The 13169-nt window shown below is 39.3% G+C and overlaps 1 protein-coding gene across 1 annotated transcript in view; it reads right to left on the bottom strand.

Annotated features, from left to right (window-relative positions):
- The window catches only part of KLHL1 (kelch like family member 1), a 435664-nt gene that overhangs the window by 135533 nt on the left and 286962 nt on the right, over positions 1–13169 (bottom strand). Inside the window, exon 5 of the mRNA XM_080659234.1 lies at positions 1548–1760. Within this exon, the coding sequence (XP_080515360.1) occupies positions 1548–1760 (213 nt within the window). The remainder of the gene's footprint in view (positions 1–1547; positions 1761–13169) is intronic.

Genomic DNA, 13169 nt, shown 5'->3' with positions numbered 1-13169 from the left:
TATTTTTGTAACTAATAAAAGGAATGTGTGTGTACCCCTGCTCTTCTTTCCTTTCCAACTTTTAATGGGGGCCTTCAGAACTGCTGTATTCAGGACATTTTTATGAGCTTCCAATTTAGAGAGCAAGCAGGTAAACAACATAAACTCACAGAAGAAATGTCTCTGTGCAAGCTCCTATCTGGCTAGCCAGGTTTGCAGAAAAACTACATTTTCCACTAGGTCTATGACCCTTGAAAAACCTCTTAAAAACTGTTTTCCCCTCTGTACAACATAACTAATATTAATACCACAGCTGTGTTTTTAAGATTAGAAATATTGCATAGAAAATACCTATAATGACATGCAATTCATAAATATTAATTATGGAAGCAACAGCTCCACCTATAACCAAGGACATTTTATGAAAAGAAAATGTGTTTTACTCTTTCTTCCAGTACATTTGTTGTTTGAAAGTATATATAAAGTTATGTTTGTAATTCCCCCATTTGAGAGATGAGGAATGAAGAATTGACTATATGCTATGTTTGTGTTTTTTTGGAAGTTATATAAGATTTACCTTAAAAGCCTTTTATTAGTTACACAAAAACAAAGTAATATTTTATTTTATAAAATAAATAAATATATTTTACCAAGCAAGATACAGCAGCTGAACCAATAAGAATAAAAACTGCATATGTAATGTGTAGTCTTAGAACAAATAAGCCAGTAAGATCTTCATGTTGTGCTGAAACTGGTTTGGTTCAGTAGATAGAGCATGAGCCTGCAGACTGAAAGGTCCCAGGTTCGATTCCGGTCAAGGGCATGTACCTTAGTTGCGGGCACATCCCCAGTAGGGGGTGTGCAGGAGGCAGCTGATCGATGTTTTGAACTCTCTATCTCTCTCCCTTCCTCTATGTAAAAAATCAATAAAATATATTTTAAAAAAAAGAAAAAAAAAGATGTTCATGTTGTTCTGATGTAATAGTTTAGATGAGATGGACAGGTAGGAGCATCTCCCATTTTTATGACAAAATACTGGGGGGGGGTATAAAGGAAAGGCATTTCATGAAAAGATGAAGCCCTGGTTACATTCTTGGCCTCCTATGGTGTGTGTCCTACTATTTAATAGAATTTTTGAGCACTATGTTAGTGCTCAAAAACACCTAGCTTCCCACATTTCAACAGACACCTATTTTTACAGCATCTATGGGACTTAGACCCATGACCCATGGCCCATCATTCTTCCTCCATCAAATCTACTTTTAAAAAAGCATTTGATTAAAACTAAAAAAAAATGTGAATAAATAATGGTAAGGAGAGTCATAAAACTTAGTTTGGCAAATGTGCCTTCAAGTGTGTGTTTGTGTGTGTGTATGTATGTATGTGTGTATGTGTATGTATATATGTATACATATTCATTGAACATTATTATCCCAAATACTATATATATATATATATATATATAATTTTAAAGTGATTTTTAACAGTTTAATGTTATTATTTTTCATGTTACATTGAACATAAGATTTTTCAGTAAATTGTAGCTATTAAAACAGCATCACACTTACCTGTGGTGGAAGCAGTGGAAGTCTTATAAAGGCGAGAAGCATACTCAAGTCATTGCATCTTCTCTGCATGTCATACTTCACCCACATCATTAATGCATGGAAGATGGTTTCTTCATCAGGAACATTTACATCATCACTGGCCAGGAGTTTATGGAGCTCCTCAGCTGGAAGCAGTAAAAACTCTTGATTTCTTATAACTTCCATTATGTTTTCCTGCAGAGAGAAAACAAGAAAACATCTTGGCATAAATTTGGTTTCTCTTTTATTTAGCTAGCAAAGCATTTCAGAAAGAAATGAGAAAAGTAGTCAATAACCTTTGTTCTCATTATAACATAATCCTTGAGAATTAATCCTTCAGAAACTAGAAGCTGTTAAGATGAAAGCATTGTTATTGTAATTGAAGTGTAAATGTAACCAAGACAGCACAGATCTTGTAATAACAGGGGGATTATAATGTGGAGCTTTGTTATGCAGGCAGAATGTACTAAGTGATTAAATGTTTAGGTTTCAAGTGGACTGCTATGTAAGATTCAGTGAATATGAAAAGAGTAGCATTTCAAAAATGTTAAAGCTTGACAACTTATACATGGATCAGAAAGTGGGAATAAAATTAGAGAGTGAAGTAACACATACATCACTGTACACTCAGAAGGAAATAAAACAGCACAGAGTCCATAGAAGTCACAAAATCTCATACTTTCTGTGCCACTGCACCAGCACGGCCAAGGGTGAACCTGAGGAGGGGCGGTGAAGGATTGAAGAAAAGACAGACAAGAGAATATAGCTGGAGCTCGGTTGATCTCCCATGCCTGGAGGAAGAAACAAAAGACCCAGCCTGCAAGCTGATGTTTTATTTTATAGTTCAATTAAAACAAGGGTAGATTGTAGCCATTCTGACAGGTGTGAGATGGTATCGCATTGTCGTTTTGATTTGCTTCTCTCGGATAATTAGTGACTTTGAGCATGTTTTCATGTGTCTCTTGGCCTTCCTTCTGTCTTCTTTCGAAAAGATTCTATTTAGGTCCATTGCCCATTTTTTTATTGGATCATTTATCTTCCTTTTATTAAGTTGTATAAGCTGCCTGTAGATGTTGGAGATTAAACCTTTATCAGTGATAACATTTGCAAATACGTTCTCCCATACAGTGGGCTTTCTTGTTCTTTTGTTGATGGTTTCCTTTGCTGTGCAAAAGCTTTTTATTTTGATGTAGTCCCATTTATTTTCTCTTTAGCTTCCATTGCTCCAGGGGCAGTATCAGTGAAGAAGTTCTTTCGGCATATGTCTAAGATTTTGCTGCCTGTGGATTCCTCTAGTATTTTTATGGTTTCCCATCTTATGTTTAAGTCCTGTATCCATTTTGAGTTTATTTTTGTGTATGGTGTAAGTTGGTGATCTAGTTTCATTTTTTTGCATGTATCTGTCCAATTTTCCCAACACCATTTATTGAAGAGACTGTCTTGACACCATTGTATGTTCATGCCTCCTTTGTCAAATATTAATTGCGCATAGTGGTTTGGGTCGATATCTGGATTCTCTATTCTATTCCATTGATCTATATGTCTGTTCTCGTGCCTATACCAGGCTGTTTTGAGAACAGTGGCTTTGTAATACAGCTTGAAATCTGGTATACAGATCCCTCCTGCTTTATTCTTCTTTCTGAGGATTGCTGTGGCTTTTGTCATTCCAGATGAATTTTTGGAGAGTTCTTTCTAGGTCTGTGAAATATGCCTTTGGTATTTTAATGGGGAGTGCACTGAATCTATAGATTGCTCTGGGTAGTATGGACATTTTAATGATGTTGATTCTACCAATCCATGAACATGGTATGTTCTTCCATCTGTTTACGTCTTCCTCTATCTCTTTTTTCAGTGTCCTGTAGTTTTCTGCGTATAGGTCTTTTACCTCCTTGGTTAGGTTTATTCCTAAGTATCTTAATTTTTTTGGTGCGATGGTAAATGGGATTACTTTTTTATTCTCTCTTTCTGTAAGTTCACTATTGGTGCATAGAAATGCCATAGATTTCTTGGCGTTAATTTTGTATCCTGCTACATTGCTGAATTCATTACAAATCAACAAACGACAAGTGTTGGCGAGGATGCAGAGAAAAAGGAACCCTCGTGCACTGCTGGTGGGAATGCAGACTGGTGCAGCCACTGTGGAGAACAGTATGGAGTTTCCTCAAAAAACTGAAAATGGAACTCCCATTTGACCCAGTAATCCCACTCCTAGGAATATATCCTAAGAAACTAGAAACACCAATCAGAAAGGATATATGCACCCCTATGTTCATAGCAGCACAATTTACAATAGCTAAGATTTGGAAACAGCCTAGGTGCCCGTCAGCAGATGACTGGATCAGAAAACTATGGTACATCTACACAATGGAATACTATGCTGCCATAAAAAAGAGGGAATTCTTACCATTTGTAGCAACCTGGATGGAATTGGAGAACATTATGCTAAGTGAAATAAGTCAGTCAATGAAAGAAAAATACCACATGATCTCACTCATTTGTGGATAATAAAAAACATTATAAACTGATGAACAAAAAGATAGATACAGAGGCAGTAAAGCATCAGACTGTCAAATTACAGCGGGAAGGCTAGGGAGAAGTGGGGGAAATAAGAGATCAACCGAAGGACTTATATGCATGCATGTAAGAATAACCAATGGATGCAAAACATTGGGGGGTGAGGGCATGTATGGGAGTGGGGTGGGGGGCAATGGTAAGATATGTACACATATAATACCTTAATAAAAAATAAAATTAAATTAAAATAAAAACAAGAAAAACAAACAAACAAACAAAAAAAACAAAACAAAAAAAAAACAAGGGTAGATTAACATGTATACAATGTTCTTATTTTGGCAACACTTGCTGCACCTCCCACAGCCCATTAGCTGCTTAGGAAGGAATTAGGGAGGGCTACAAGGTCAGGCTTAATTATGCTAGGAGAGTTCTGCTCTCCAGGCTGAGACTTGTTTGTGGCGCTGCCATAGGTCAGCCTGAGGCTTGACCCTAGAGCTGCTCCCTACAACATTCCACCCTTTTACCGTCTTTTGTACTTCCTTCTTCTTGTGACAGTTTCTCTGGCTTAATTCAGATTCCTGTTAATTTTCTTCCATATTGCTGCAATCACCTTCTAATTACTGTGCTTGACTCTATTCTTAGCTTCTCTATTGTATCCTCCACAATAATACTAAAATCATATTTCTAAAATATAAATTATCTCATGACATTCCTCTAAAGTCTTTGTGTGGTTTAGTTTCATTTGTTCTCCTCTTACCTTTGGTTCAAATCTCTTGGGTAGCCACAGTGGTTCCTTATGATCTCACCTCTTTCTAATTCGAAGACATCATTTTCTACCTTATCTGCATTTCAGTCACAAAAATTACTACCAATTCCCTTCGCTATGCTGCTCGACATACCTTCCTCACTCAATCTATTGCTTAAAATTATTTTATCAGCCTGTTTTCCTAGTTTCTGTCTTTTTTTAAAGACTTAATTCAAAAGCTACATACAGTATTATCTATGGGATTTTTGAGCCCTCTGCTCACTCCCATTTGTTCTGACCACCCCGTCCACTATATGCATGTACAATGCATGGTATTCATATCTCTAAGACAATAGTTAGCCAATTGCAGCCTCATTTTTGGTGCACTTGGGGGGCTTAACACAAATGTTAAGCTCCTCGAGACAAAAACCCTGCAACATAATAGATGAGCGATACATAGTTACTGAATAGATGTATTTATCATTTTTGTAGAGAAAAATAAAATATTGGAAATAGTTCAGAACAGTGCAGTGTTTTTCAAACACTTTGTAAAAACTACTTGTCAAAAAAACTCTTACATTTAGCAGAGAGGCCTCTGTGGCTGAGATACGGATACAGAAAGCAGAGGCCTGACTGGCCTTCTCTTTTGTCCTCCTCTTCCCTTCTCCCCCTCTGCATGTCTCCTGAGATATCTCCAAGGAAGCTATAACTAAGGGATCTCGGTTTAAAAGCCACATTTATGGTAAAAATCTCAATAGGGTGCTTATTTTGGAAACAAACAAACAAACCTTGAAATGGAGAGACTAGATCTCTTCCAAAAAAGGCATTGTGACTACTCCAAAACAGTAGAAGATTCAGCAAGTGCTCATTAATCTGTATGTAGGTCAGGGCAGATTCAAACCTATTTTCTTAAGTGAGACCTGACCCGTGTCCTGAGCGTATCCCTGGCATTGAATCCCAGGCTTGATGGGCCTTCAGTTTTCACAAGACGATGTCAACTTTTAATTTTTTCAGGTCATCTGTCATATTTATTTACATTTTATTGACATCACAGAATAGCTGATTTCCTGGGAATTGTTTTGTCTCCTGTGTTCCCTGTGTGGCTAATATAGTGTAGTGTAAATTATAGATGCCTGATACCTATTTGAGTGAACCAAGTAAGTGTCTGAGACTTAGAGCCACCAAATTTCTCTAAAGAGCTACAGTAAGGTAAAGATGTTTTGAAGAATGTTTGATAGATGTTTTTGTCCATCTATTTTCTCAGTTATTTAAAAACCTATGCCTCTATGAAACTACACACAGAATTGTATAGCTAGACCATTAGTACATGATGAGGGATATCATAAAAAAGCAGCTCTGTGGAACTCAGTGGTGTCTATCATAAAGATATTGTTCAAGGCATATTTCATTATATTTTACAGTGTCCTTTTTATGATGGCCCTTGGGAGAAATTTCTTTCAGGTTTTAGTAGCAGGAATAATTTCACTTCTCCTGAGTAAATTGGTTTGCTTTTATCATGGGTGTTGTAAATTATGAAATTGATCAGATTTCTTTTTTTATTTGGCCTTTGGAAAACTGAGTCCAACTAGAATACATCTGATAGGAAGGCTATAGTCTTTTATAGTTTGATTTCTTTTTCAGACAGGTCTGATAATGGTTTTGTTTTATATCACTACAGCAGATTTTCTTTTTCTTTTATTCTTATATCTAATTTAGAGAGAGTTCTATAATTTTGTGAGTCACAGTAAATCTTTTAAGAACAAGTAATGTTTATAAAAACTGCTAGGAGTAAACTGGAAATGAGGAGCTATAATCAGATATTATTAGGTCTCACACTTGTCCATATATTACGTTGTTTATCATTTTTATTTTTTTAGTTCCTGAGTTCTTTATTTTTTCCATCAATTCTTCTTTTAATGAAAACATGCCTGAAATATATATATTATACACACACAAACACACACACACACACACACACACACACACACACACACACACTAGAGGCCCGGTGCATGAAAATCGTGCACAAGGGGTGTGTCCCTAAGTCCAGCCTGCACCCTCTCCAATCTGGGACCACTCGAGGAATGTCTGACTGCCCGTTTAAGCCCGATCCCAGTGGGCTAAACGGGCAGTCGGACATCCCTCTCACAATCCAGGACTGCTGGCTCCCAACTACTTGCCTGCCTGCCTTCCTGATTGCCTCTAACTGCTTCTGCCTGCCAGCCTGATCACCCCCTAAACACTCCCCTGCCAGCCTGATTGATGCCTAACTGCTCCCCTGCCAGCCTGTTTTCCCCTAACTGCCCTCCCCTGCAGGCCTGGTCACCCCTAACTGCCCTCCCCTGCAGGCCTGGTCCCCCCCAACTGCTCTCCCCTGCAGGCCTTGGGTCCCCACCAACTGCCCTTCCCTGAAGGCCTGGTCACTCTTAACTGCCCTCCTCTGCAGGCTTGATCACTCCCAACTGCCCTCCCTTGCAGGCCTGGTTCCTCCCAACTGCCCTCCCCTGCTGGCCATCTTGTGGTGGCCATCTTGTATCCACATGGGGGCAGCCATCTTTGACCACATGGGGGGAGCCATCTTGTGTGTTGGAGTGATGGTCAATTTGCATATTACTCTTTTATTAGATAGGATAGTAATCTAGCTCTGGCTATTGTCTCAGTTTCATCACATTTTATTCACTAAAGAAGAAAAAAATATCAATGCACACTGATTTCCACTGCTGGAGCACCTTCTCTAGCTCTAGTTTTCTGAGAACAAGTAATGAGAGGCATCAAAATTCTTTGGCTTGTTTGCCTTTTGTGGAGAGCGGCTATAGCGTTTGGACAGGCTCAAGCCTTGGACTAATAAGAGGGCATGGTCCTCTAGTGGCAAAGTCACATGCAGGTCCCAGCTTGGAGGGCAAAGCCCTTCCAGCACATTTATAGCCAAAGGCTATGGTTGTAAGCTTGACCTTATGGTCCGAACCTATGGCCAAGTGATGTAGACTATGGGAGGTTCAGCAAGTGCTGTCAAAACAAAGCTTGATAGAGTTCTTAGGTGCATGTAATTAAGCAGGTTCAAAACTCCCAAGAACATTGTATACATCTTGACCACCCCCTTGCTTTGCTTCATGGGATCTGACTATAAAATAAAGACTCGGCTTGCAGGCTGTGGCACTGTCTCTCCATGTGAGAACAATGTCCCACCTGACCCCAACTGTATTCTTTTGTCTGTCTTCTTTAATCCTTCACCGGCCCTCCTCAGGTTTACCCCTGGCCATGCTGGATGTGGTTCACCTTTTGTACAATATCTTTATTTTAAATCTATTCAATTTTTCATTCCACATAGATTTATAGAACTTTTAATGTATAATCCTATATAATAAAAGTGTAGTATGCAAATTGTCCTCTCAACTGGGAGTTGTCTGAGAGTTTGACCAGGGAGCAGGGCTGGCCAGCGGCTGCAGCAGTAGGCTACTGGGGGCAGGGAAGGAGTACCTGGCTGGCAGCCAGCAGCTGCTAGGAACCCTATCAGTGCATGAATTTTGTGCACTGAGCCTCTAGTCCTGGATAATAATAGTGAGTAGAAAAAAAATGGATTATCATCAATCATCTTACTACACATGTGATATCTATATAACATGCAGTGCCTAGAAAATGACTGTCATCAATTCTGTAAAGAATGGTTTTTCAAATGGACTTAGAATATTAGTTAGGCATATATATTAGAAAGTGGGAAATGTAAAGATATGTATTCTGACCAGGGGAACCATAAAAATAAGAGAGAATAGCAGATAATATAGTATATAGTGCCATAATGGGTATGTCAACTTGACTGAGAATGAGCACAAAAATAGTGAGGAAAAAAACATTGAAAGGGTAATTTAGACCATATAATAGGATAAATTTATTCTCAACTTTGACAGTCTCCCTACTAAATTGAAATATGTGTATACATCTTTTACATATAGATGGAAATATTATCAAGAGAGATTTTGGCACCAAATTTAATTTCCCACTACATAAGGCACATTAATCTTTATTAATAGCATAAATAAAGATTAAATTCTACTATCTGTTTTTCCACTTCATATTATAAAATAATTTTTCTAACTATATAAAACTTACAGTTTTGTTTTATTCTAAATAGACAGAATTTTCTTATTTTTATTTTCTGAATTTGACTTCAACTATTATGAATAATTATTTTAATAAGTCTAAATTGATTTAAACAATTAATAATCTAATATTAATTTCCTCTGTCTCTTAATTCTATTATTGTTGCCCCTCATCTTGTTGGTAATATATCGACAAACAGCAATCATTTTTCTTTTTTAAAATGTTTTTATTGATTTTAGAGAAAGAGGAATAGAGAGGGTGAGAGAGAGTAACATCAATGTGAGAGAAAATCGTCGATTGGCAGCCTTCTGCATGTGCCCTGTTCCCTACTGGGGATCGAGCTTGCAACCTGGGCATCAAACTGGCCACCTTTTGGTGCATGGGATGATTCTCAACCAACTGTGCCACACTGGCTAGGGTGTAATTCATTTGAAATTCCATTAGAAATTCACTATTCTACAGTATGTTTTAAAGTTAGCTAACAATTAATGGTAACATCAGGTCAGCATATGTAAATCCCTTTAATTGCCATGTTTTAGCTATTGGTTAAGTTTAACTTATGGATATTAACCTTTTGTAAAATATTGTATTTATGTTCAAATAACTTTAAACATAAACTTTCATGTTGTTTGCTTCATTAGCAGCTACCACCAAAGCAACACATTATACAGTATGATGGTTACCTCGAAGAAACCTCTGTGCTCTGAAAGTCTACTGAGCTGAAATCTACTGTCTCACCATCTGCCCATTGTGATCAGGGTCAGGTAGAGGAGCCTCCCAATCACTGTCCTAAGCATTATGATTGCAGGCCACCACAGAATCTCTTGTTTCATTTGAAATCCACAGAGGTCAGAGGTCATGATCTTTACTTAATTGTTCATTTAAAAGGGTATTAGTTACAAAGAGGAATTCTTAGGAGGCGTATCCTTTAAAAAAAAAAAAAAAGAACAAAAAGAGAACTGAAACACAAGTCAGAGAATTTGCCACATACTCTAGTTGAGGCTTACATATGAAACATAAAATTTTAGTCTAAAGTCATAGAATTATAAAATTATAATCCCTTAAGCATACTTTGTAAGAAAAGTTTTTAGAGTTTCTGATGTATGCATGATTCTACTGTTGTCAGGAGCAAGATTAAAACATACATCTCTTAATTTTTAAAGCAGTGTATTTTTTCATTTCATCATGTACTGGATTGAATATAGTGGCTCCTAAAAATTCAGGTCCACTCAGAATATAAGCTTATTTGGAAATAGAATCATTGCAGATGTAATTAGTTAAGATAAGGCCATACTGGATACGAGTGAGCCCCAATCCAATGACTGGTGTGCTTTTTAGAGAGAAACTTGTAGAGACACAGATATACCATGAGGAGAAGATCATGAAGACAGAGCAGACACAGAGGATAGAGGCCATGCAAAAAGTGGAGGGATCAGAGATAAAAGCAATCCTGCTATAAGCAAAGAATACCAATGATTGCCAGGAACCCCCAGAAGTTGGAAAAGGCAAGGAAGGACTCTTCCTTAGAACTTTCAGTGAGAATCTGGCCCCGCTCACATCTAATTTCAGACTTTAAGCCTCTAGACAGCCTTGGGCAAACTACGGCCCGCAGGCCGGATCCGGCTGTTCTATCCGGTTCTCTTGCTCTCCCCTCCGCTCCTTTACTTTGAATTTATATTAGTTCATACAAACACTCCATCCATGCTTTTGTTCCGGCCCTCCGGTCCAGTTTAAGAACCCATTGTGGCCCTCGAGTCAAAAAGTTTGCCCACCCCTGCTCTAGAACTATAAGAGAATAAATTTCTGTTGTTTTAAGCTACCAAGTTTTTGGTATTTTGTTATGGCAACCCTAGGGAAAAAATATATAACATAAGAAAAATTTAAAAATAGCTATGTTAAAACTATTGCATAAACCTTATTATTCCCAATATTTTAAATGATAATTTATAGGCTCTTTATTTTATATAATGATACCTTTTAGAAATATTAGGTTTCTCATGACCCAAAGGAGTGTCATGGACAGGAAAAAGTGGTCTACTCTCAGGATCAGATTCTTTTTAATTTATATTTTTCCTACTGCCTCTTGAATTTAAACTTTCTAAAAATGCAGGGTGGGGAAAGGCACCATGCCCAGTTATCAAGGGCTTCTTGTTACAGATAACCTCAAGTTGCTACACTAACAAGACTCTAAACTTTTCAGGTTAAAACCAATTTTCCTGAGCTTTTGATTATTTGCCTTGCCTAAATTTTTAATCCCCGTGTCAAAATTGCTGCCTGAACTCTTTAGCACTACCTTAGAGTTCAAAGGGAAGAGAGACTTATTAAGATCCACACCTTGTTATTTTACCTATGAGAATGCTGAGGGCTCAAACATAGTCACACTGCTAATCAGGATAAAACTAGGGATAGGAATACAGTTTCATGTCCTATTACAATTACTGTTTTATCTAGCCTTTGGTTAACATCCCCTTCTGGTTCTCCACCCATTTAGTTTGGACTTACTGTCTCTGATTCCTGCAACATGTATGCACCCTGATTCTTGAGTGCTCACCTGGACCTGTTTCCACCTCTTTTTTGGTATGGCTGGGTTCCATAATGTGGTTTCATGATTATGGAGTGTCAATCTATACTAATAAAAGCCTAGGTGGTCCTTGCGCCCTTGCAGGATGTTCTCACATCATCACAAGATGGCCACCACAAGATGGCCGTTACAACATGGCCATCACAAGATGGCTGCCATAAGATTGCTGGCCGGAGAGGGCAGTTGTGGGTGATCAGGATGGCAGGGGAGGGCAGTTGTGGGTGATCAGGCCTGCAGGGGAGGGCAGTTGGGGGAGACCAGGCTGGCAGGGAAGGGCAGTTGTGGGCGATCAGGCTGGCAGGAGAGGGAAGTTGGGTTTGACCAGGCCTGCAGGCAAGGGCATTTGGGGGCAATCAGGCCAGCAGGGGAGGGCAGTTGGGAGTGATCAGGCTGACAGGGGAGGGCAGTTGGGGGCAATCAGGTTGGCAGGGGAGGGAAGTTGGGGGCGATCAGGCTGGCAGGGGAGTGGTTAGACATCAATCAGGGTGGCAGGGAAGTGGTTTTGGGGGCAATCAGCCTGGCAGGCAGAGGCAGTTAGGGATAATCAGGCAGGCAGGCAGGCGAGTGGTTAGGAGCCAGCAGTCCTGGATTGTGAGGGGGATGTCTGACTGTTGGTTTAGGCCTGATCCCGCAGGGGTCCCAGATTGGAGAGGGTGCAGGCTGGGCTGAGGGACACACCCCACCCTGGTGCATGAATTTCATGCACCACGCCTCTAGTAGATTATAATCAGCATGGGGAGCTGGCCAGGATTTAGATCTCAACCCTGCTACCCACTGGCTGTGTGATTAGGAAGTTAGGTTCTTTACCTGTAAATGGGAATAAAAAATGGTATCTACCTTAAAACACTGTTGTGAGTATTAAGTGTGAAGATTAAATTAAATTTACTGTTCATAGATAAGTAGGTGACAGAGAGCAAGTGTTAGATAAGCATTGACCATTACTACTTTCCACCTGAGCCTACCTTTCCCTTCAGCCTCCTGTTGCTTCAGCCTTCTACTGGTGGCTCTATTGCCTACACTCATATTTCTTTATGTCCCTTATTTTATTTATTGATTTTATTATGAAACATAATTTTGTTGAGTTTTTTTTTTTTTTTTAATGCCAAGTATGCTCTTAATACTAGAAAAACAGAGAGAAAACAAGAAGGGTTCTGGCCCCTAAGAAAGTCACTTTCTAATGCAAAGGACAATATCTACACTAATAAAAGAGAAACATGCAAATTGACCATACCTCCGCTACACCCACAAGCCACACCCATCAGCCAATCAGGAGTGAGTATGCAAATTAACCCAACCAAGATGGCTGCGGCCATGGAGCAAGCAGGAGGCTTGGGTTTCCCCGGCAATGGAGGAAGCCAAGCTTCCCGCCCTGGCCAGCCCTGGTCTCCGCTCAAAGCTACAAAGTTTCAATTATAGAAGATAAATAAATCACAGATACCAGGCCTCCACTTGGGTCGCCAGGGGGCATGGCTGGCCTGCAAACGACCACAGGACCCTTGCCCAGGTCTCCCCACACCCTAAGGAAACCCCCACCCTGATCCGGGACACCCTTCAGGGCAAACCAGCTGGCCCCCACCGGTGCACCAGGCCTCTATCCTATCTAATAAAAGAGTAATATGCAGATTGACCATCACTCCAACACACAAGATGACTGCCCCCATGTGGT

Source organism: Plecotus auritus (assembly GCF_963455305.1).
Source record: "Plecotus auritus genome assembly, chromosome: 3".
NCBI classification, from domain to species: domain Eukaryota; kingdom Metazoa; phylum Chordata; class Mammalia; order Chiroptera; family Vespertilionidae; genus Plecotus; species Plecotus auritus.
This window is presented reverse-complemented; position numbering and strand designations above follow the sequence as displayed.